The sequence below is a fragment of the Trifolium pratense genome, linkage group LG6 (genome assembly GCF_020283565.1).
Source record: "Trifolium pratense cultivar HEN17-A07 linkage group LG6, ARS_RC_1.1, whole genome shotgun sequence".
NCBI lineage: Eukaryota > Viridiplantae > Streptophyta > Magnoliopsida > Fabales > Fabaceae > Trifolium > Trifolium pratense.
Window position 1 is genome coordinate 34,234,377 of NC_060064.1, and position 23,379 is coordinate 34,257,755.

General features: G+C 31.8%; 3 protein-coding genes across 3 annotated transcripts; 2 read left to right on the forward strand and 1 right to left on the reverse strand.

Annotated features, from left to right (window-relative positions):
- The first annotated feature begins 7,004 nt into the window (after window positions 1–7,004).
- On the forward strand, window positions 7,005–8,514 carry LOC123890010 (transcription factor PRE6-like). Its single transcript, XM_045939550.1, has 2 exons — window positions 7,005–7,318; window positions 8,113–8,514. Exons 1-2 carry the CDS (start codon window positions 7,193–7,195, stop codon window positions 8,266–8,268), a joined length of 282 nt encoding a protein of 93 aa, XP_045795506.1. The 5' UTR covers window positions 7,005–7,192; the 3' UTR covers window positions 8,269–8,514.
- Window positions 8,515–11,582: 3,068 nt separating this feature from the next.
- Window positions 11,583–15,323, reverse strand: LOC123892579 (receptor-like protein EIX2). Its single transcript, XM_045942398.1, has one exon. The coding sequence runs from the start codon at window positions 15,094–15,096 to the stop codon at window positions 11,755–11,757; it is 3,342 nt and encodes a 1,113-aa protein (XP_045798354.1). The 5' UTR covers window positions 15,097–15,323; the 3' UTR covers window positions 11,583–11,754.
- A 1,964-nt stretch (window positions 15,324–17,287) lies between these two features.
- On the forward strand, window positions 17,288–22,046 carry LOC123892438 (binding partner of ACD11 1). Its single transcript, XM_045942220.1, has 5 exons — window positions 17,288–17,444; window positions 18,763–18,935; window positions 19,223–19,298; window positions 20,360–20,476; window positions 21,361–22,046. The coding sequence occupies exons 2-5, from the start codon at window positions 18,820–18,822 to the stop codon at window positions 21,817–21,819; spliced, it is 768 nt and encodes a 255-aa protein (XP_045798176.1). The 5' UTR covers window positions 17,288–17,444; window positions 18,763–18,819; the 3' UTR covers window positions 21,820–22,046.
- Window positions 22,047–23,379: the final 1,333 nt, after the last annotated feature.

Below are 23,379 nucleotides of genomic sequence, written 5' to 3' on the forward strand. Positions count from 1 at the left end.
CTTTTCTCTCAAAATTACTTTTTGAACAAAAAGAATTCTTTTAATTACTGAAAAAAAATATAAATATATTGACTCTAAGATGAATTTACTAACTTCATAACTTATTGTAAACGATAAATTTTACTCACTCCGTCTCATTTTATAAGAGTTATTTTGACTAAATTACACTATTCATTTGTTTTGCTTTGACCATTTTTTTTAACAATATATAGATGTAAATATTAACATATAACATTTTGTTTGAATTGTTTTGATGAGTATTTTCAAAATATCGAATTTTTATAATTTTTACTAATAAATAATTAAAGATTTTAGTGATCAAAATTGTATGTTGGCATATGTGCATTAGTCAAACTAGCTCTTATATTTTGGGACGGAGGGAGTATGTCAAATGCATCTAAAGAATTTTAAGCTTTTTAGATGATAAATAGGTCTTTTAATTTATTTATTTTTAGATTTATTTTTTAGGTAATAAATAAGTTTTTTTTTTTAATTAAATAGGTCCTTTAATATATGTAAATGTAGAAATAATACTCAACCCAATAAAAAGCAACCAAATCAAAGACATCACCTTTGATAGGTTTAAATCTATAATGCCCACTCAAATTAACCAAATCAAATAAGTGCTTTAAATTTTTAATTTGTTTACCCTTTCAGTTAAAAAGGCTTTAAAATACTAAATGCTCTCTAATTTTAAAAGTTAGGTTTTTTTTTTTTAAGCAAAGTTTGGTTGTCTTAAATAACTAAACATAAACATATGTTTGGTTCCACAACGAGACACTCTAGAATCTAGATCTAGAGTCATGTTTGGGATGGTCAAACATTTGGCCACAAATGAGATGTATGTTTCATTTTGAATCCAAATTTCATTTTTGTTTTGTAAAAGAAAAAATATTAAAATAACATAAAATCGAAAAAAAAATTATTTTAGTTTCAAACTCAATTCAACCCAAAAGTTTAGTGAATATTTGTATTTTGAATGATTTTGAGTTTTATCCTCTAATAGTCCTTTATTTTTAAGTTTGATATTTTTTCTAAAATGGTCTTTTAATTTATTTTTCTTTTTAAAGTTGTCATTTATATTACATTCTATTTGCACCCTTAGTTCTATGTCTCACCTTAACCACACCTTATCTAACATGCAACTTGTCTAAAATGAAAGCAATCAATATTGAGACAGTAACTCGTGATCTTATGGTAGTTAGTGCTTTGAAGTACAATCACATGGAATTCTGTGATTTGTAGAGAAATTTTTTTACATGTTGTCCTTACATTGCATAAAAGAGGGTCCGTTTTTTAGGATCACATGGTCGTGCTTATAGAAACATGTACAAGAAGGTCCACTCTTTATTTTTGATAAGTTTTATATATTATCGGTGTAAACTCACAAATGATCCTTACGAAAAGAGTTTATTTTAGTTTTTTAAAGAATATTATTTTATATTTTAGTTCTTGGAAATTATATATTACTTTTTGTTTTTGGTCATTGTTTTGTTAGAGTGCCTACAAAATTGACTCTTATTAGAATTGATCCTTCTTATATATAAGTAACACATTTGATTTTATTCTCTAAAAATATGGATTAAAATAAATATTATAAGGATAATTTTAACATGAACAAATTTTTCAGAGACTAAATCAAAACATCAGAGACTAAAACAAAATTAAGATTATATATTTACAAGAAAAAAAGAGTAAATTAACAAGGACTTAACAAAAAAAGTATATTTATGGGGTGAAAAATCTATTTAAAGCTATATTTTATTTTAGACTTAACTACACAAGGGACCAAATTAACCTAAAATAAACGTAAGAGACCAAATTGATACTTTTTAAACGTAAGAGACCAAATTAAAACCTAAAATAAACATAAGAGATCAAATATGTACTTAAACCTTTATTTTTTTATTTTATAAGATTACATGAAAGTAGCTAGAGTATAAGTCAAAAAAAAAATGAAAGTAGCTAGTCTAAAAAGTGTTAGTTCAATAATAAAAGTTTGACATTGCAATTTTAATTACATAATTTGTCTTGAATTTTAAGTGTGAGTGATTAAGTCTTATATCGACTATGAATAAGAAGAATGTTGGATGTGACTCATATATCTATCTAATGCCTTAAGATTTTGGGTGGATTTGTGGCGTCTCTCTCTTATGATCATGGAGCATTTGACCTGATATTTTTCTCTCACTCCCCCAAACTCCCCGACAAATGGTATCATAGATGTGGTTCGGCTTGGTATGGGAGGAGAGTGGATCCTAGTATTATATCAACTATAGGATGTGAGAATTTACATTTGGAGGAGATTGTAAAAGTGGTGACCCATTAACCTAATCACTTAAAGTTTTGAATGAAGGTATAGTGTTTCCATCTCTTATGATCTTGGAGCATTTGACTTGATATTTCATCCACACTCGTTCGAACTCCTAACAATTTGAATATCACATAAAATAGTAATAAAACGGTCATTAACATTACTGATAATAATTTTCTATTTCCTTATTTTTAAAAAAGAAGAAAGATTGCATGAAGGTCCACTTTGTTAGATTAAAAACAAACACACTTATAATCCCACAAGAGATCTAACCCCAATTTGGGAACACGCGCGGAAGAAGATACCTATACTGAGAAAAGTTTTAGGTAAGAATTCAACATCAAACTAGTACAATCTATAAAGTTATAGATTTTAATTACAAGCTTTCCATGAATTCTTATAATGTTTTTTGAGCCATATGATCTTTGGATTTGATTAATAACAACGAAAACCACACATATTAATAAACATTTTCTGTCTGTCTAATTCATTCGTCTTATTTTTTTGTCAGGTAGCCTGACTAGAAATTCCACATGTTTAAGATGGATAAATGGATTGTCCGGAATTCGAACCCCGATTCCTACATATAAAATGCTGATATCCCTATTAACTGAGCTAAGCTCACGGATAGTTGATTCATCTTATATGTGTCTTTTTAAGCTAATGCACAATTCTTAAAAAGATAATTAGTTGTTAGGCATAAGAAGCCAAATACATCATTGTAATTTAAGGATGAAAATATTTAATGTTTGTAATTTTTTTTTCACCATCAATTTAATCTGATTCGGGGGTCAGTTTTGACATCAAGTGGTTTCAGTCCCCTCCCGATCGTAGTTGCAGGGGATTGAACCGTGATCCTCTCTATCAAGTTCAGCGCCAATCATCACTGAACCAACTAACGATTGGTTAATGTTTGTAACTTTATTTTACGCAATATTTGTACCTTAAGGAATACTAAAAGACCAAAAGTTATTATTATTTTTAAAAATTGTGAAATCTAAAAAAGAATCAAAGTGAAATCTAAAAAAAAAACTAAAAGACCAAAAGTTATTATTATTTTTATTTTTTTGGTGTATATAAATTAGACATTTATAATGAGATAGAAGTAGCGGTATTTTGACTTAACAAAACTTTTAATTCCACAAGGATCGTTATTATTGTGGTACTCAACTCTCGTAGGGTATATTTTTTTTTATTTTTTTTCACCAATAATATTAGATCCATTAGAACCGTCAAATTTAGTTTGAGAATCAGTTATGACATCAAGTGGTTCCATGCCCCTCCCAATATAGTCAACTTTCATAGGCTATATAATCAGTTGACTTTTCTTTAAAAATTAAAATGTTTAAAAGTGTACAAACATGTATGTTTGTCGTATTTTTATTTGAAAACATGTGTTGAAATAACATTTTTCTTAGGAATTTCATTCATTTTCACATGTATGAGATAATTTTTAGCTTTTTCTTAAATATTTTTTTTGGTTTTTAACTTTCTAATTGTAAAAAAAAAAGAAATTTCGATAATCGAAAGTTCGACCGCGAGATAGCTAAATCCTAACGTTAGCTACCTGAGTTGAGTGCCACACCAATAAATGATGTCACATCAACATAATTTTGGAGGAAATTGAGAGGGGTACTACCAAATCTTGAAGGAGAAAACATAAGGAAGAAAATTTTCTTAAAAAAAAAAATATGGATGAATATTTGGGGTCCAAAAATTGCAATTAAACCTATTTATTTTCCGTACAACATTTTAGTATTAAAAAATAATAAATTAAATGAAGAGAGACGGGTGAAAATAAATCGACGTTTCAACTAGGCAGTTTATCTCTATGTTATGAAGGAAATGAACAAGAAGAAAACATAACTTGTAAATATAGCGATTTTGTTATAATGACGAAGGAAACATAAGCCTTAAATATAGGGATTATGTTTATGATCAAGATAGAAATGAAACTTGGTTTTTATGTGTTTGCTCCTCTCATGATTTATGTTTTATCTAAGTTGACAGTTGATTGAATTTGTTGTCAAACATGAGCTCCCAACAAGACTACAACCAAAGTCTTTGACAAGATGCACTACACTCTGCTTCACTTCACATGACAACGAAGAGCAAACCTCTTAACCCTATGGAGTATAAACAAAGTCAAGCTATTTGAAATACGGTTAAAAATTTACTTATCAGCAAACCTCTTAACCCTGGTATGATTTTTAGAATTGGAAATTTGGTCTAACTCAATTATATAAAACCTGCTTGTAACGTGATAATTGCATCTTCTTTATAAATACTAGTGGCCAGGCAAGCGCGGAACAACTTATGTCCAATTAAAAAATATATGTCATATGTTATGGTTACTTTGTTAATAAAAGATTTTTTACGCTAAAAATAAAAGTGTCTTATGTTACGGTGAGTTTGTTAATAATTTTTTTTATTGCTACTAAAAAGAATCAAGGGTATTGTTTGTATTATGAAAAGTTCACACCAAAATTCATGTATCCTATTTATATATAGTATTGATATACTTAGACCATCTCACAACCGATGTGTGACTTCTTAAGAATAATTCTCATACATCTCCCACCATTGTTTTGGTTGCATATTGTTGAGATATAAAATGTGCGAGTTAAAGTTTTACAATGGATGAAATAGTACTTGAGAATATTGAGCACTATACAAATGAGACGATCATTAACTTAATGTTTTAATGTTTTGGATGAAGATGTGTTAATTAAAGTCACATGTGTGATTGCTCTTAGTCCAATGTGTTGATCCAATTCAGTGAGACTCTTTCTTGTAGCCAAACAATTTTAGAGTCACATTTGATGAGTCATATTGAGATATATCATGTGCAAGTCAAAGTCCCACGTTGAACAATTAATAAAGGAGATGACCTATTTGTTAGAATCAGAGATACACAAATAGGAAAGAGAAAGAGACGGCTAGGGTTTCAATAGAATACCAATAGCTTAACATTACAAAAGTGTTACTAGAGAATATATATAAAACCTAATGGACTCTAAACTAACAGGCCCAATAACATAACCTATTATTTTATTATCTAACACCTACTCTCAAACTCATTATGCATCAACAAGAAGCATTATGAGTTTGTCAAACAAAATACGAAAATAAAATAAACTACCAAATAAAATAAACTTCTAACATCACCCCTCAAGCTAAAGCTTACTAAGCTTTAAGCTTGTTACAAATTAGCCCTGACAACAAATCAACCCAATTAAGATCACGATCAACTAAGAGCAGCCATTTATCATCAAGGAGGGGAGAACCAAACCAAATTAATCCAACATCCAATCCAATGCAGTCCAAGCTAACCATAAACCAAATCAATCGAACAAACTCAAACTAAACCAATCATAAGAATCAATAGGGAGAAATGCAATGCAATCAGAAGAAGTGCAATAGGGGGAGAAGTGCAATGCAATCAGAAGAGAAGTGCAATAGAGAGAGAAGTGCAATGCAATCAGAAGAAGTGCAATAGAGGGAGAAGTGCAATGCAATCAGAAGAAGTGCAATAGGGAGAGAAGTGCAATGCAATCAGAAGAGAAGTGCAATAGGGGGAGAAGTGCAATGCAATCAGAAGAAGTGCAATGGGAGAAGTTCAATGCAATCAGAAGTGCAATAGAGAGAAGTGCAATGCAATCAGAAAAGAAGTGCAATGTAATTAGAACCAATTCAAATCAAACATAACTAAACCAATACCAAATCAAATATTCCAACTTTTTTTTTTTTGACGTTCATTCATCTCTTAGCAATTTGAACCACAAATTGAAACTCCAGTAAAATATCAGTAAATATCACTAATTCCAAAGTAGCTAACAAACCCATGAAGAACAAACATGTTCATGCTTTAACCAACTAGTAGAGATGTATGAATAAACAATTGTGTTTCCCCGAACCAACTATACACACAGTATTCTCAAATTTTTTTTTTTTGGAACTCGGCAGCGGAACAACAACATACCATCTAAGGAGGATCGAAATAAGCTCTGATACCATGTTAGAATCAGAGATACACAAATAGGAAAGAGAAAGAGACGGCTAGGGTTTCAATAGAATACCAATAGCTTAACATTACAAAAGTGTTACTAGAGAATATATATAAAACCTAATGGACTCTAAACTAACAGGCCCAATAACATAACCTATTATTTTATTATCTAACACTATTAACTCATTTTCATAAGGTTCTGGGTAAAGATATGGTGTTAAAACAACTTTGTGATTTCTCTTAGCCGATGTTTATCCAACTCAATAGTCATATCACAGACCAGCAGTTCAAATATATATATTTTTTTTACATAGACTTGCGCCGCTAAACCTTTTTGTATAGCCAAATTCAATCTTTGAAAAACAACATTTATAGACTTAGACGCCACAACATTACAATGCATAATCTTTTGAACTTTTTTCAAAAGGTTTATAGTCTTTGGTGCTAGAAATCAAAAGTGTCGAACGCAGAGTTTAGTTAATAATTTATCCACTCTAAAATTCATAGTTAGCTATAGCTAGGAAAAGCCTAGTCCACTCCTTTTCCAAAGCAATTTGGACAAATGTTTTCTTCCCTTCCAACATTGTTGTCTACCTTATTGTACGCTGTCTATGTTTCTTTCTCTCTCCCTTGTGGTCCATCCTTTTTTGCATACCATACTATCATATCTTTACACTTCTCTTCTTTTCCTACTTCATCTTGTTCCACTATATATATAGCTTGTGTGTTTCTCAATCTTCTAAATATTTCTATACTTGTATTTTCAACTGAATAATTAACTATTGCACTTTGAAGAATACATATTTCACTAAGCTTTGTTGACTCTATACATTATTACACTAATTAAGGTAACTAGCTTAATTAAGAATATGTCTAGCAGAAGATCAAGGCAACAATCAGGAGGGTCTACAAGAATCTCTGATGATCAAATTATTGATCTTGTTTGCAAGTTGCGTCAACTCATTCCAGAAATTCGCAATAGGCGCTCCGACAAGGTACTATATATAGCTATTTCAAAAAACACACCGTTTGTAAGTTCCGCAAATATAGTTTACTTGAAGGGGTCAGGTTTCGAACCCTAAATTTCTTATTTCTTCATATTTAAAGTATGTGAGGTTAACCATTATTTGAACAAAAGCAAAAAAATTAGAAAGTGTTCCTAATTAATGGACAAAGACATAGATTCATTATCTTAAATATTGTACGTACCTCTTCTAAAAATATAAATTTTTCACAAAAAGGATAAAATGATACACCCTTAGAAAATAGTTAGTGAAGGTTTTACGCTATGATTTGGAAAGAGAACAGTTGTGTGTCTATGGTACTATACCTAAGTTTTATCGAGATGATATTTTTTACATCTTATAACAAAAACGGTCAACTAGTTAATTTGGACTAATATGGACTCCAAAATGCACAATACATAAAAGTTACTAGTCATAACCGTTGAATAAAAAATAATAATTATTGAGCAAGATATAAATAAGATGACTCGTACACTTAATTTCTTAAAGTTTTAGATGAAACATAAAGTCCTAATAGACATCTTATTCACTTCAATGTTGGCTTCCCCGAAAGTCCTAACAAACATGTTTTTTAAAACCAAAAAATATTTAAAAAAAAAAAACTATTTTTTTTGGTCAAGAAATAAAACATATATTTATAGGTGACCATGTGTGATGTTTTTTCCCTCGCATTATTCAACTAGAGTTACCTCGCTTTAATTATTTTGATGCAAAATACGGAATGTGTAGGTAACCGATACTGACATAGTGGATGATACATGCAGGTACCAGCTTCTAAGGTCCTACAAGAAACTTGCAACTATATCAGAAACTTACAAAGAGAGGTTGATGATTTAAGCATGCGATTGTCTCAATTGTTGGCTACAATTGATGCTGATAGTGCTGAAGCTTCTATCATTAGGAGCCTACTTAACCAATGATTTCATTATTATTATAGTCTTAGTTAATTAATTATATAGACATTTTCAATTTTCAATAAAAATTTAGTACTTGCATGCACTATATAGCTAGCTACATATTTATATGTGCCTCTTTTAGAAGGCCAAAAAATGTAGCACTTGTTTGATTTATTAAGGTTTTGATATAGTTTCAGGTTTATTAGTGTAATGACTTCAGTTGGAGGTTTGTGATCAGATTTGTAATGTATAATGTTAATGTTTAATTCTATGTTTTTGTTTGAAAAATGCATGTTTCTTTTTGTTTTGTTTTCACCGTCAGTATTCAGTCAACTGAACCGCCTAATAATTGTTACGAAAAAAATCCATAACCATTAAATTTTCATTAATAAATATCAGATAATATCATATCAACAACGTGCTTATTATAAATAATAGTTCAATAAGATAAATCCTAATCTGCAAATAGAAAATTACAACAAAAGAAGATGAGATACTAAGAAGTGATGGACTTTTTTGTGGAAATTAAGGACCCTCTTGTGAAAGATGTTATCCAAAAAGTAATAGATGATCCTACCCATAATTATGTTTATGTGAAATATATATTTGAATTGTTTCTCGATTATAGTTAGAACCTGCTTTTTTGTGGATTCATCTCACATCAATAACAATGAGAACTCTGAAGAGGTTACTGGAACAAAAAGGAAAGACATGCACACACATATACACACAAGTTCCTTTACTATCACTATAAGAAATTTAATTTTTGGCAGCACTTTTTTTCGTTATAAGTCGTTGACAAAATTACTTTTCGTTACAAGTCGTTGGCAAGTAGTTTTGCCAACGACTTGTAACGAAAAAAGGCGCTGCCAAAAATCAAATTTCATGTAGTGTATGTTTTTGCCAAAAAATTTATAAGATGATCATGAAACAAAAATAGTTGTGGCCCACCCAAAACCATTGTAACTGGATGCTGCGAAACCGAATCAGGAGGGTAAATCCGGTTAGATCGGGTGACTCGGTCCCATGACACACAAGGGTCAATTCGGTCCATAATTATTGAACTAACAATATCTTATAAACCGACCGGCCGACCGACCTAAACATAGATGTTATAAATTAATATTAATTTTGCATATACAAGCCAAACATTACTTGGCCCAGACTACTAAATGACATAAATTATTGGTCATATCCAAACAAACATCTCTCTCTTTATCTCTCTCCTATTAAAATAAAGATGGCGGTGTTCAATATTGGACACCACTATTGAACACCTTAGCTCTATTCTTTGCCGCTATTTTAGTTATATGAGCTCCTCCGCTCTAGACTGATGCGAGTGGTCAGGACGCCGTCGTACAACATTGTAACAATTGTGGGATATCCGTCTTGGACTACCACTGATGACACTCGTGGGCTGCCGTTGACCACCACTATTTTTATATTTATTTACTTATTAAAATCATTAATAAAAAACTATTTTATTTTTTTAATAAATCTGGTCCGGGGGTTAGTGCAGAAATATTGTTTGGGCTTAGTTTTAAAAGGAAAATAGAGTACAAATTCAATCACAAAATAAAACAAAAATAAAGTTTTCAAAATAATTTAAAAAGTGAAATATTAGTTTAAAAACTTTAATTTAAGTATTTATGAATAAACTAACTGTTCTACAAACTTATAAATAATAGTCTGCTGTCAACATACATTGATTTTGTTTGTAAGAAGTTGACTTATGTTTTAAAAGATGAAAGTTCATTTCTAATACTCCTTGACTTTGAAACTTTTTCTGACCCTAGTAAATTTTGAAGACATACTCACTTATAATTTTTTCCTCTCAACAAACTCTTTTACATTCATCATAATTTACACTTTATAATTAGTTAAAATTTAAACAAATTGCACTAAATTATATAGGTCTCACATAGTAGTTTGTATCAAATAGAAGTAAGTGTCGAGAAATCTACTTGAATTTTAACAAAAGAGGGCAATCTAATTTCTAGAACAATTGGCACGAGATGATAAAAAGAAGTTAAAATGAATAAAATTGGAGTGCCTAAAGTCAAAAAGTTTAATATAGGCTTTTCTAGAACAATAATGTGATGTGATCAATACTATTCATGTTTGCACTTTTTCAATTGGGTCAGCTAGAAAACTTCTATGAATATGACTTATCAAATGTGATACCATATCTCTGCTTTATTTACCATATTCCGACAAACCATGGATATGTGCATGGATTTCCATTTCTCTTCTTTTGTATATGTGTGTGTTCAACTCAATCAGTAGTTTCTCCCAAGCCATTCACATTCCATTTTAATTGTAATTCATAAATATGATGTTTTTTTTATTACTTGCAAATGTTTATTAGCACGAATTAAACCCGACCTTCTGCATATATAACTCTTTTGGTGTAGTAGTTGCAAATTAGGTTAGTTTTTCTGCGAACAATTTATCAAAAAATGGGTGCATAGATTAAGTAGTCGAGTTGAAACCCTGACTTGCGGAGCCGGTGGGTTCACTTGTACACACACTTGTAAACGTTGCATGTATCATGAATTGTTGCAACAACATGCTTAGATTGGTAATAAACAGGTCCTGCAAATAATGGTAGTGTGCATACATACAATAGAAGAAAGGGACTAAACGTTTGTACAAAATCTTATGATTGAAGCAAATGATCCCCACACACATGTTAAATTGATCCCCTGCCAATCAAAATATTGGCGTGTCATTCTTTGAGTAGTAAATCACTGCAAAATTTATCACTAACTAGTATAGCCAATCTAGCATCTAGGTAGCAACATGTTTTATCAAATCAATGACAAAACAGCATATTTAATTTATTTTTTTTTTTTAAAAAATAAATAAATAAATTGCTGTACACTAATTTTAAATAAGGAATTTTTTAGGGACACTTTGACTTTGTTTAGTAAGGCTAAGTTTTGAGGTTATAGCTTATAAGTTCATATGATCAAAAAAGACTTATTTGATAAATATTTTTCAAACAGAGCTTATAGCTTATTTTTCAAATGTTATTTTAAGTAGTTTATAAGCTTATAACTTATCATTTTTTCTTCCAATTTTATCTCGGCCATCTTATTTTGTACTGTTTATGTCAGTGTTTCATAGGTAAATTATTAATCCAAGCTCTATAGAAACTGCATTATTAACAACAATGAGGTGACTGAGAAGACCAATGATCAAGAATTAGCTTACATGAAAGTAGAGGAAGCAGGTATGAGTTAGTAGTAGTAAGGTAGTAATATGTCATATTATCATATAGTACTTTTCCACTTATGTCACCTAATTTTTCATCCCAAAATTGATATGCACAGATCAATTTATAATTTATATTAGAAGCGAAAAAACAAGATCCACATGGTTTAGCTCATTTGACAATGTCTATTGTAAGGTTGAACATCCACATTCGGATTCGAACTCAGATCTTACAATTGTATGCGAGTTTCAAATGGTGTTGTTTGCCACTTGATCTACGGACCAAAAAGTGAATTAGAACATGAGCTTATCTACTGTACAACCGATTAAATACAAACGCATTGCCATGACATGCATACTGTCATTGAATCTGTTTAAGAATCTGATATAGGAATATCTCCAAGACCGAAGAAGTAATAACGGTCCAATGAATCCCCAAAATCCAACAGCAAAACCGAGTCCCAAACTCATGTAAAATGTTTCATAGAAACTTGACTCGTCATCTTCGATCTCATTATCAAACACCAACAACGGCACATCATCATTATCATCTGAGCAGGCTTTTTCTAGTGGCTTTCCACAAAGGCCTAGATTTCCTTCGTAACTAGATGCGCCAAAGCTTTGTAACTGCGTTCCAATTGGAATTTTACCAATGAGATTATTGTTTGACAAATCCATTACACTTAAACGATCAATTTGAGCAAGACTGGAAGGAATTTCACCACATACATGATTCCTAGACAAATCAAGAAACTCCAGCAATTTCAAATTCCCGATCACATGCATTATTTCGCCACTCAAATTGTTCCTTGATAAATTCAAAGACACCAATCCTAATAGTAACCCTATTTCTTTAGGTATTTCTCCTGTTAAATTATTTCCTGACAGATCAATACTCTTCAGAAGCAACTCAGGATTCTTGAACACATCTTCGACGCCTTTCCACATAAGCGAAATGTAGTAATCATACCTACTGCCAGTAATATTATTATGATAGTTATGACTTACATTATCACTCATAATCATGTTCATACTTATTGCAGCCATAGCAGTAAAGTTGTATAAACATTTTGGAATTGTGTCTGATAAGTGATTTTCTGAGAGATCCAAAAGTTTGATCTGAGTAAGATAACAAATCTGTGACGGTAAACTTCCAATGAAGTGATTAACGCGTAAACTCAGCACAGCTAATTGGCTTAGATTTTCTCCAATCCACGAAGGAATTGAACCGGACAATTTATTTTCACCAACATCTAACATTGTTAAATTGGTCAAATTATTCATGGAAAAAGGTAGTTCCCCAATCAAACTATTATTATGCAAAACCAAAGCCTTCAAATTCACAAGTGCGCCGATGGATGGTGGAATCTTTCCTGACAACTTGTTATTGCTTAGATCAAGATATTGTAATGACTTATGATTATTCCAACAATCAGGTATCTCTCCTTTCAATTGATTGTTTGATACATCTAAAATTCCCAAGGAACTAAATGTATTATTTTGGTCACATAAAAGTGAATCAAAATTTGAGAATCTATTATGAGAAAGATGCAATGCTGTTGCTGCTTTCAACATAAATGATGGAATTGAACTTTCAAATTGGTTTGAAGTCAAAATCAATATCGGAAAATAAGTAAATGCTAGTGGCAAATCTGGAATGGTGCCTCTCAAGTTGTTGTAGGAAAGATTCAATGCATACATATGTTGTGACATGTGCCAGAACCACACTGGTACGGAGTCAACAATCGACACATTTGAAATATTCAGACTCAACAAGGAACCTTGTGTCTTAAGCCATCTTGGAAAACTTGGACCTAACTTACAAGATGCTAGTTCCAATCTAAGTAATTGAAACGGTGGAACCCAGTTAGTGTTGAATTTTAGAGACAAATGATTGTATGATAGGTCTAACCTTATCAAATTCGACAAGTTAGTAAAATGTGATTCATTGACTTCACCCTCCAAGGAGTTCTTGTTTAAGATGAGATACTCCAACATCGATAGCAAGCCGATACTTTTAGGTATTTTCCCATTTAATTGATTATTGGAAAGAAATAAAATTTGCAATGTTTTTATGTTTCCAAAGGATGTTGGAATCTCGCCTTGCAGTTTGTTATAAGAGAGGTTGACATATTCAAGAGAGTTCATTATGTTGCCGAAGTTATCTGGAATCGGACCTTGCAACAAGTTATTTGACAGATGAAGCCTATGAAGATTGGTGGTGAAATTAAATAGCCAATGGAATATAACTGATGATTTCAACATGTTGAATGATATATCGAGGAAGACGAGAGAAGATAAGACTTTTGTATTGGATGAAGATGGTAAAGGAATGTTTTTATCTGTGAGACTACAATTTCGAAGATAAAGCTTTTGAAATTTTGAGGAGCTGAAGTTGAAAATGAAATTGTCATGAGATGCAATTTGTGTCAACTTATTATGAGAGAGGTCGAGGATCGAGAGAGACCGAAATTTCAAACTCAAAGATGACAAAACCAAATTGTTATTTGAAAGATAAAGCTCCTTTAAGTTAGTGCTAAAGTTGAATAGCAACTTAAAGGGTGCTGATGATGTTAGCATATTAGAAGAGAGATCAAGGACGGTAAGAGACGAAGAAACATTGCAAAAGGAATCAAACAAAGGAGAAATATTTCTATCTGAAAGATCACAATCACTTACCCTAAGTTCTCTTAAATTTGGAAGAATCTTACTGACCATTTGCAACCATTGATGAGAATGGCCGATATTAAACGAACTCAAGTCAAGATTTTTCAAATAAGAGAGACTAGATAACCACTTTGCATCAGCATAATTTTGCTTATTAATTTTAAGATTAGAATTTCCACCTAACCTTAGTGACTGCAACATCGAAAGCTCACCAATCTTAAAAGGGATTGTTCCATCTAACGAATTGTCTTCAAGATCAAGAAATCGCAGCTGTGCAAGATTTCCAAGTTGATAAGGGATTGCTCCTGCCAGAAAATTTCCTCCAAGATTAAGGAACTGTAGTTTTGCTAGATTTCCAAGTTCACAAGGGATTTCACCAACAAGTTTGTTTCCTTGAATGTTAAGATACTTGAGCTGTGAGAGATTTCCAAGTTCTTGAGGAATGTTTCCTTGAAGCTTATCATTGTATCTAAGATCTAGATATTGTAAATTCTTAAGCTTTCCAAGTTGGTTAGGTATCCTTCCATTAAATTCAGAACTTGAAATATTCAAATATTTTAATCTTCTGAAGGAATTAATAAGTTCTGGTATGTAACTACCAAGAAAATAATTACAACTTAGGTCCAAATATTTGATATTTTGTAACTCAATCAATAAGCTAAGATTGATTGGACCTATCAAATTCCTACCATGAAGATCAAGCATGAGCACATGACCTGTTTCATTGCTACATCTAATTCCTTTCCACTTGCAACAATCACTATTTTTCTCATCATCCCTCCATGTTGAAAGCATTTCATAATCATCTTGGATGCCTTGTTTGAACCTGAGAAGTGCTTTTCTCTCCCTCTCTTTGCATTTTACTTCTTTAGTCCTACTTGTTGAGTTGAAATAACCATTGATTGATAGTGCAGAGTTCAACAAAATGAAAAGTAATGCATAACATAGTTTGAGAATATAATTTCCCATATTGTTTTACTGATATGAATGAATATGAATATCTTCAATGTAATTAAGATTGTATTCCAAAGATCAAAACTCCACCACAATATTTATATGTCTAATAATCTTTATATATCTTTATAGATCAAAACTCCACCACAATATTTATATGTCTAATAATATGTATAAGTCAATGTTACTAGTAGTAACACAAACAGTTATATCACTTTCTCTGTTTTAAAATGAGTGCCATTTAAGATATCTAAGATTTTTGTATAAGAAATGTAGTGATATTGTAAAAATAATGACATTTTTATTAAACTAATCGTATTAATTATTGGTCAGAGTGAAATATAATGTTTTGGAAGTAATGTACACGGTAATCATTAGAGGGCAAAATTGAAAGAAAAAAAACCTATAATAAAAAGTGTAAATTACATTCATTTTAAAACAATTTTTATTTTTTTGCTAAATGACGCTTCTTTTAAAATAAAAGGAATAGTTTCTAGTGTTTTAATTCGGGATCTTCTTAAAACTTTTACCAAGCTAAATTTAGACACTTTTTGTTTTATCAATTTAAATTTACACACGTTAAATATGGAAAAGTGGACAATCTCGGATTCGAACTCAGACATGAAGTATGTTCTAAGTGGTTAATTATTAATCTCACTTTATATTCTAAGACATGAAGTTTTTTAATTGCAATAGTTTGCTACGAGTTTCTTCCTACACAGGGGATGACTTGAACTTTTCAAAGTCATTAAAACAAAAACAAAAATACTGACTTAAAGTCTAGTATTAAGAATTGGATGATTGCTATTTTTCAATCTTTCCATAACTTCAGTTTGAAGTCGTTGCTCTTGTCATATCAATTTGAATTTTTTGTTTAGCTTTTGATAGCTTGAGCTTGAAGTCTTCTTGTTCTTATCTTATCATCTGAATTTTTTGTTTAAGGGTGATGTTAACAAGTATTTAATGTTTCAAGCAGTTAATGAACTCCCCTTATGAAGAATTGTTTCAGAGAACCTGAGTTCCTTAGTGAGAATAATTTTTTATCAGATTTTATTTACCTCGCGCCGAACTTTGAATTACAGGAGTCCTTTCCCCGATAACAATAGGGTTAACACAAATAAAAAAACTATAAGAGATTACCCCCTCCTCTTAGAATTAGGAGTTGGACCTAAGTGTTCCAGAATCCGAAGTTGCTTCTAACGAGTATTGAGCTTAATAAGCTACTCTTCAGAGGCATCTATTCACAATTTATTGGACTCTGAAGCTGAAAGCATGCATTTTACTAAGTTAGAAATTAGATAATTAATATTGCATTTTCTTTAGTGATTGAATTAATAATCAACGAAATAGTGACATAGACATCATACAAAATATTGACACATAGGCACGTCGAAATGTCGGACAGTTGAATGTGTCAAACATAAAAAACCGCCTTCCATCAGAATTCAAAAGTATCGGTGTCAGAGAGTAATCTACTAATAATTTGACAACAGATCCTCTCAATTTGAAAATAAACTACAGAGATTCGTAGCAGTTAACATCTCCACCATTCACACATGAGAAAAAATTTATGGGGAGATGATCTGCTCACTGATAATTTGAGCTTAATACACCTTAAATCCAAAGACAAACAGAAAATTGTCGGTTCACATCCAATCAGAGTCCAAAGACAAAATGCTTCAATGATTCTGAGATTTTCTTTGCCTTGGACAAAATATTTGCCAGCGTGTCAGATTCCTAGCCAATCAAATTTCAGAAACATATATCCATCCATCCACCAAGAATGAAGGCCGTAATAAATTTCGTTTTTCATAACACGCTCTTTGGCCAACAAATCACATCACGCGCCACAGTGATTAAACATGATAAAATAAAAAATTAATATAAAATAAAAAATCGCATAAAAAGCTATGAAACACATACACAGACTTGGATATCGGACACGACACGAACACTGACACGTTGATACCGATAAAAATTTGAAAAAATGACATATTTTAGTGTAATCATAAGTGTCGATGTCGGTGTCCGACACGGACACCGACACGTGTCCGACACGGACACGCTTAATCTGAGAAGTGTCTGTCTCTCCTAGATAGAAAGTACTGTATATAATGCAAAATACAAATGGCAAGCACGCGCGTGGGGTTCAATAATAACATTCTTCTCATAATAATCAACATAATCATAATTTACTTTTGGATATTTTTGATTATAGGCGCTATCTCTTGTCACACACACTCACTTTCCCTTCTCTGTTTCTCTTCTTTTTCACTCCTCTGTTTCAATTCACTACAAACAACGATTCACACTAAAATCACCCACCTTTTTCACCATTTTCAATCTTGCTACGCTCTTTCAAGGTAACTACTTTACTAATAACTCTTCTTTCTTCAATCCCTTTTGTTTTCTCATGTTGGTTTTTTCATTTTTGTATTTTATTGTTTTATTTTCTTGTTTTCTCTCACTTGTTGATCAAACCAATAGTTTTTTTGTTGTTTTAATTAATTTTGCTTGTGGGATTTTTGATTTTGTGATTTTGGAGTTTGATATTTTGGATTTTGTTCGAATAGGAAATGTGGTTGTAAAGAAAACAGATAAACAATCACACACAAGAACACAAACAATTGATCACTGTTGTAGGTTTTCCTTTATTCAATTCTTAGAATTACAGTGTTTAAGAACACAAACAATTGATCACATATTTCAACTAATTGTGTTTGCTAGTTGCTACTCACAAGAGTAGTTTTTTCATTGTGCAATTCTTAGAATTATAAAGTACAATAGTGCCTTCTTGTCGGCGAATATGATGGACATTCTTTAGTTTGTTTATTTGGTATTAACCCTCTGGTTCTCGGGGGAAGTGCCCCTAGTAATCCAGAGTTCAGCCGCGAGGTAAGCAAAGTCTAACCAAGAATTGTTCCTACCAGGAATCGAACTAGGGTTCTCCCGAACAATTTGTCCTAGGGGGAACTCATTAACCACTTGAACTCAATGTCTCCATTCTCATTTGGGTACTTTTATTTCATCAAGGTTTTATGGCATTGAATTTTCTCGATAAGGTTTTTAATCAGGGAGATATCGTCTATGCTCGTCTGTTTACTTTGAGTTTTGGCGTAGTATTTGTAATTTATCACTCTCTTGTCAAAAATAAAAAATAAAAATTGCATGTGAAGAGCTTAAATGTGTGTTTTTATAAAATAATAAATGAAACAATTAAGTTATGTGATTAGGGATATCAATGTGTTTAGGCTGAAATTGAGGCTGATCTGTGATAGGGAATATGATAGAAATGAACTACTGGAAATAAAACTATTCGTAGTAATTAGATGACTTTTGTATGTTTGGTTCCACTTTTGACCGATGATTGATTTTCGCATGTTTGGATGTTTTAAAAAAGAATCAATTTTATAAATTCAAGAACCAAACACACATAAATGGTTGCTCCCAAATGATATTTAAAAGGTTTCATATCCTTCACGGCAAAGCTGGTCTGTTGCATATCTTCATTGTGTGTTCTGACAATGCATTGTCTCACAATTGAAGCAATCAAAGGAAAAGACAAATATGTTCCTTTTTATTATCAGTTTCTTAATTGACATAAATGTTTCTTGCAGAATCACTCTCTTTTGTTCATATCAGGCATCGAAGTTTTGACTTGAGTTGATTTGCTTTCTGCAGGTTTGTGGAATCTGGTTCCGTTTTTCCATTTTGAGAATCTTCAATCACTTGACAATTATGTATCCTGGTGGTTATACTGCTGAAATTACAAACTTATCTCCAAGAGCTACAGAATCTGATGTGCACAATTTTTTTGGATACTGTGGTGTAATTGAGCGTGTCGACGTAATAAGGTAATGTTACTTGACCTTAATTACTGATTGATAAATTTTCTGCAAGTCAAAATGAAACCTTTTGAGTTTAATGTGCATGGTACTGCTTAATGTTCAAAATTGAAAATTCTTTTGCATTTGTTCCTGATTTAGTCTTGAGTTGACTTTATTTCATATTGCTATTGAATAAAAGGATTGCTTGTGGTAAGTTGGAAGGCCTAGATGGTAGAAAAATTAATTTACTTTATAGTATCGGTGTAGATTCTTGGAACTAACTGAAAAAATGACTTTTTTTAATAATGATGCAGATCCAGTGATTATGAGTCTATTGCATATGTGACTTTTAAGGATGCTTATGCCCTGGACACTGCATTATTGCTGAATGTAAGACTCTTACCTTCTTTGTTTGATTTCATGGATCAACTTAATACATAATGGATTTCCTTGTTCTTTTCAACTTTCAATTGTGTGCGACTGATAGATATTTAGAATCTACAATGCATGAAAGTTTTGGTGTGTGCTTGTACATCACTGTAATTGTTTGAGAAAATGAAATAATTGAATGTAACCACATGTGTCAATGTCGTGTGGTGTCAGACACTGACACATTGAGTCTGTTATAAGCTTTTAAGCATTTATTGATAATTTTTAAAGAAAAGAAAATGAAAAAAAATAAGACATGCACAGTTAATATAAAATAGTTTTACATAGCGTCCAATAGGAATCAAGTATCTGATGGTTATTTCTAAAAAGTGGTTACAAAAGTCTTATGTGGCGATTTGATGAGTTTTACTGGACATCGGTGTAAAACTGATTTACACTGACAATGCATCACCGTTAAACTCAGAAAATTAGTTGTGTTTTGTCACAAGCTAATTTCCTTTTCCTAACTTTTTCCATCTCATTTTCCCTCGTCCTGAATTCGGAGTTGGAGCGTATCATTTTACCAATGAAGACAACAATAATGATAAAGAAAAATATGAAATTTATCTTTGTATACTCATTCTATTTTCTTTTTCTCTTCAAGTTTATGTACTTGTAATGGCTGGTTCTACTAGGACAAGTTAACATCAGTAGAAAAGTTTTTTGTTTTTTGGTAGAAAGTTAACATCAGTAGAAATGTAACATAGATACCAAATGCTAGTTGGTTCAGTGGTGATTGGCACTGAACTTGGTAGGGCCCTCGCAACTGCATTTGGGAGGGGACTGGAACCACTTGATGCCAGAACTCGCCCCGAACTCTGGACTACTAGGGCCCCCTTCCCCTAGGAACCAGAGGGTGAAAACCAAAAAAAAGAAATGTAACATAGATGTGGAATATTTTTACATTTTGTTTTACTTTGATGAAGAAAATGATTGTGTTTTGTTCATGGAATGTTTAAGTTCAGCATCTAAATATGAAACTCGTATTGCTAACGCGCATATTTTGGTCCAATGATCTTCAGGGATCCATGATTTTGGACACATGCATTTCCATTTCTCGCTGGGAAGCTTATACAGATGACAACAATAATTGGAACAATCATACATCAAACCATGAAGACAGTATTACATACTCACAAGTATGCATAAAATCCTTCCTTAGAAAGCTCTTATACTTTTAGTTTGACCAAAATAATAATTTAAGCTCTTATACATTTTTTTTTTGGTTTATAACCCTCTGGTTCCTAGGGGAAAGGGACCCTAGTAGTCTAGAGTTCGGCCGCGAGGTAAGTAAAGCCTAGCCAAGAAATTGTTCCACCCGGGTTCTCCCGAAATCCATCCTTTTGAGATCATTGTTTAAAATATTCATAAACCATGCTATCACCGTTGAAATGAATATGAATGACAAATTATATACTGTGAAGAAATTTAAAGTTATCTGAATATAATTCAATTTCAGAATGCGAGGAATTTATGTTTTGGAAAATTGGATACACATAAATTTCCGGTTTCGGTATCTCCTAGAGGCCTTTCGCAGCTGTGATTCACTCCTCTCATAAGAGAAGAGCAATACAAAATAGTAGAAAGATATAAAGGCAACTTCAGTCCATGAAGATGTCTCAGTACTACTGAAATTTGATACTCATGGCATGTCTTACATAATTTAAACCATGTTTGCAGAAATATCTGAATTAAGTGCTTATAGTATCAACGTTAGTATCATATAAGTGCTTACATATAAGCTACTTTCATAACACAAGATAAAATTTATGTCAAATTGTTTTCATGTAAGTTATAAGCTGTTTTCATAAGTTATCTTGGAGTGTTGATAGAAATTTGATGAAAATAGCTTATGGACATGTCATAAGTAGTTTCCATAAGCTCTTCCAAATAGCCTCGCAAGAGTTTATATCAGTAGATAAGCTCAAATTAGCAAATGCAAACATCAACTTATTTATCAACTTATTTGTAATCTGGATACTAGTACCAAATACAATCATGAATAAGTTGTTTTCTTTGACAGGATCTTCACATTGATAAGTTTGTATCTTCCCCTGGTGAAGCACTTACAATGGCCCAACAAGTTGTCAAAACAATGGTAGCTAAAGGATATGTTCTGAGCAAAGATGCATTTGTGATGGCAAAAGCTTTTGACGAATCGCGCAATGTATCATCCACAGCAGCAACCAAGGTTGCTGAACTCAGCAACAAAATTGGATTGACTGAAACCATAAATTCAGGAATTGAAACTTTTAAATCTGTGGATGAGAAGTATCATGTTACAGATATCACCAAATCAGCCGCAGCGGTAACTGGGACGACAGCTATAGTTGTAGCGACGGTTACAGGGAGAGCAGCTGTTGCTGCCAGCAGTGCTATAGTCAATAGCAGCTACTTTGCAAAAGGAGCTCTTTGGGTTTCAGATATGTTATCTCGTGCCGCGAAATCTGCAGCCGATTTGGGCCATCATCAAAACAACTGAAACTTCAAAATATACAACTTAAATGTTTATTTGTTGTACACAAACAAACAAACAGCAATTGTTTGGTGATACTGTATTTGTTTGTGGCTACTTATCTTGTGCAAATGTTGATATATATAATTATTTTTGGAGGATCAATGATAAGCAGCAATTTGTTTATGCATGTATCCTAATAGAAATCATAACACCTTGTTGAGTTTATATTTGTATGTATTGAGTTTCTTGTCCGATTTTATATTTACTAGTAAAGTTTAATTATTATGTACCGACATCTTAATATGTTATATTTTACATATACGTTCAATCATATTTTACAATGTAGTTATGGATTTAGGAAATAATATTGTGTTATTATGGTGAGCGTTGTTTATCAACTACCATTAACCTTGATTCTTGTACATCAAAACAATAATATCTCCCAGTCAAGACTAAAGAAGTAAAGGATCTGTTGGCCATTGTGGGTGGCTTAGACCTAGTTCCCTGGGACTATGCTAGGTCTTGTTATCAGCACAATTTGTTATAGAAGTTAAGGTCTTATTCAGCACACTAAAATATCTACTTCAATCATCGTCTAGGAGCGGTATTGGCATTTGGATCTAATTGAAGGCCACAAGATGACATAGGCTCTGGCCTGAGGTCCATCCCGGTGCAATTGATAAACTCAAGGCGATTGCTCATCCAATCTCACTAGAATGCAGCATGTTACCGGATGCATGTTTTTGGTAGCGTATTTTAACATATTCGATCATATATATACGAGGATGGACAATCGCCTAAACTCAATACAGAAGCCTTTGAAACATAAAAATCAGTACCTCCAAATTCACTTAACTGATGTCAGATTACTTAGTTGCATCTCAACACACTTTTCATGTTGCCAACACACTTAGTTGTTACTTACATAAGATGACAATGATTCACATAACAACATGCTAACTACTTTCTAATATTTTAATGTTTTAAGTGATTCTTTGCCAACTATATTGTTTTGCTTTTATAAGCATCATAGCCAATATATCTCATTCCTAACAATTTATCATTCCCTTTACAACCCAACCACTTCTTTGCCGTGACCAACCTACTTTTGTTCAATAATAAAATGTTACATGGATTGATATATAAGATTATTTCAATGTTTCTTTCACTCATTAGCATTAAAATCTTGCAAGTAGGAAATAATCATTGTACTTTGTAATTTTTTCTACGAAAAGTCATGTTGATTACAAGTATCTATGAGCTTGGTTTTGTAGGCTTGTTATGCTGAATGAGTAATGTGGATCTCATTTTTATCCAAACAATATGCTAGTTGAAATCTTTATTATTTTTAGCTACTTTTTATCATGTGCCACTACTAAAAAATTTCATTTTATTTTTTATATAACAAAGTTGAGGAGAAATCACTCCATGGATGTACTTATAGATTATCTATCACCAAAGGCTTTACGTCGACAACACAAGTTAAACTCATATTTTTATAGAATATAAAAATCAATTCTTATCAACTGGATCAATATTTATTGGTTAAATCCAATATATAAATATATATTTTTTTTTTGACAA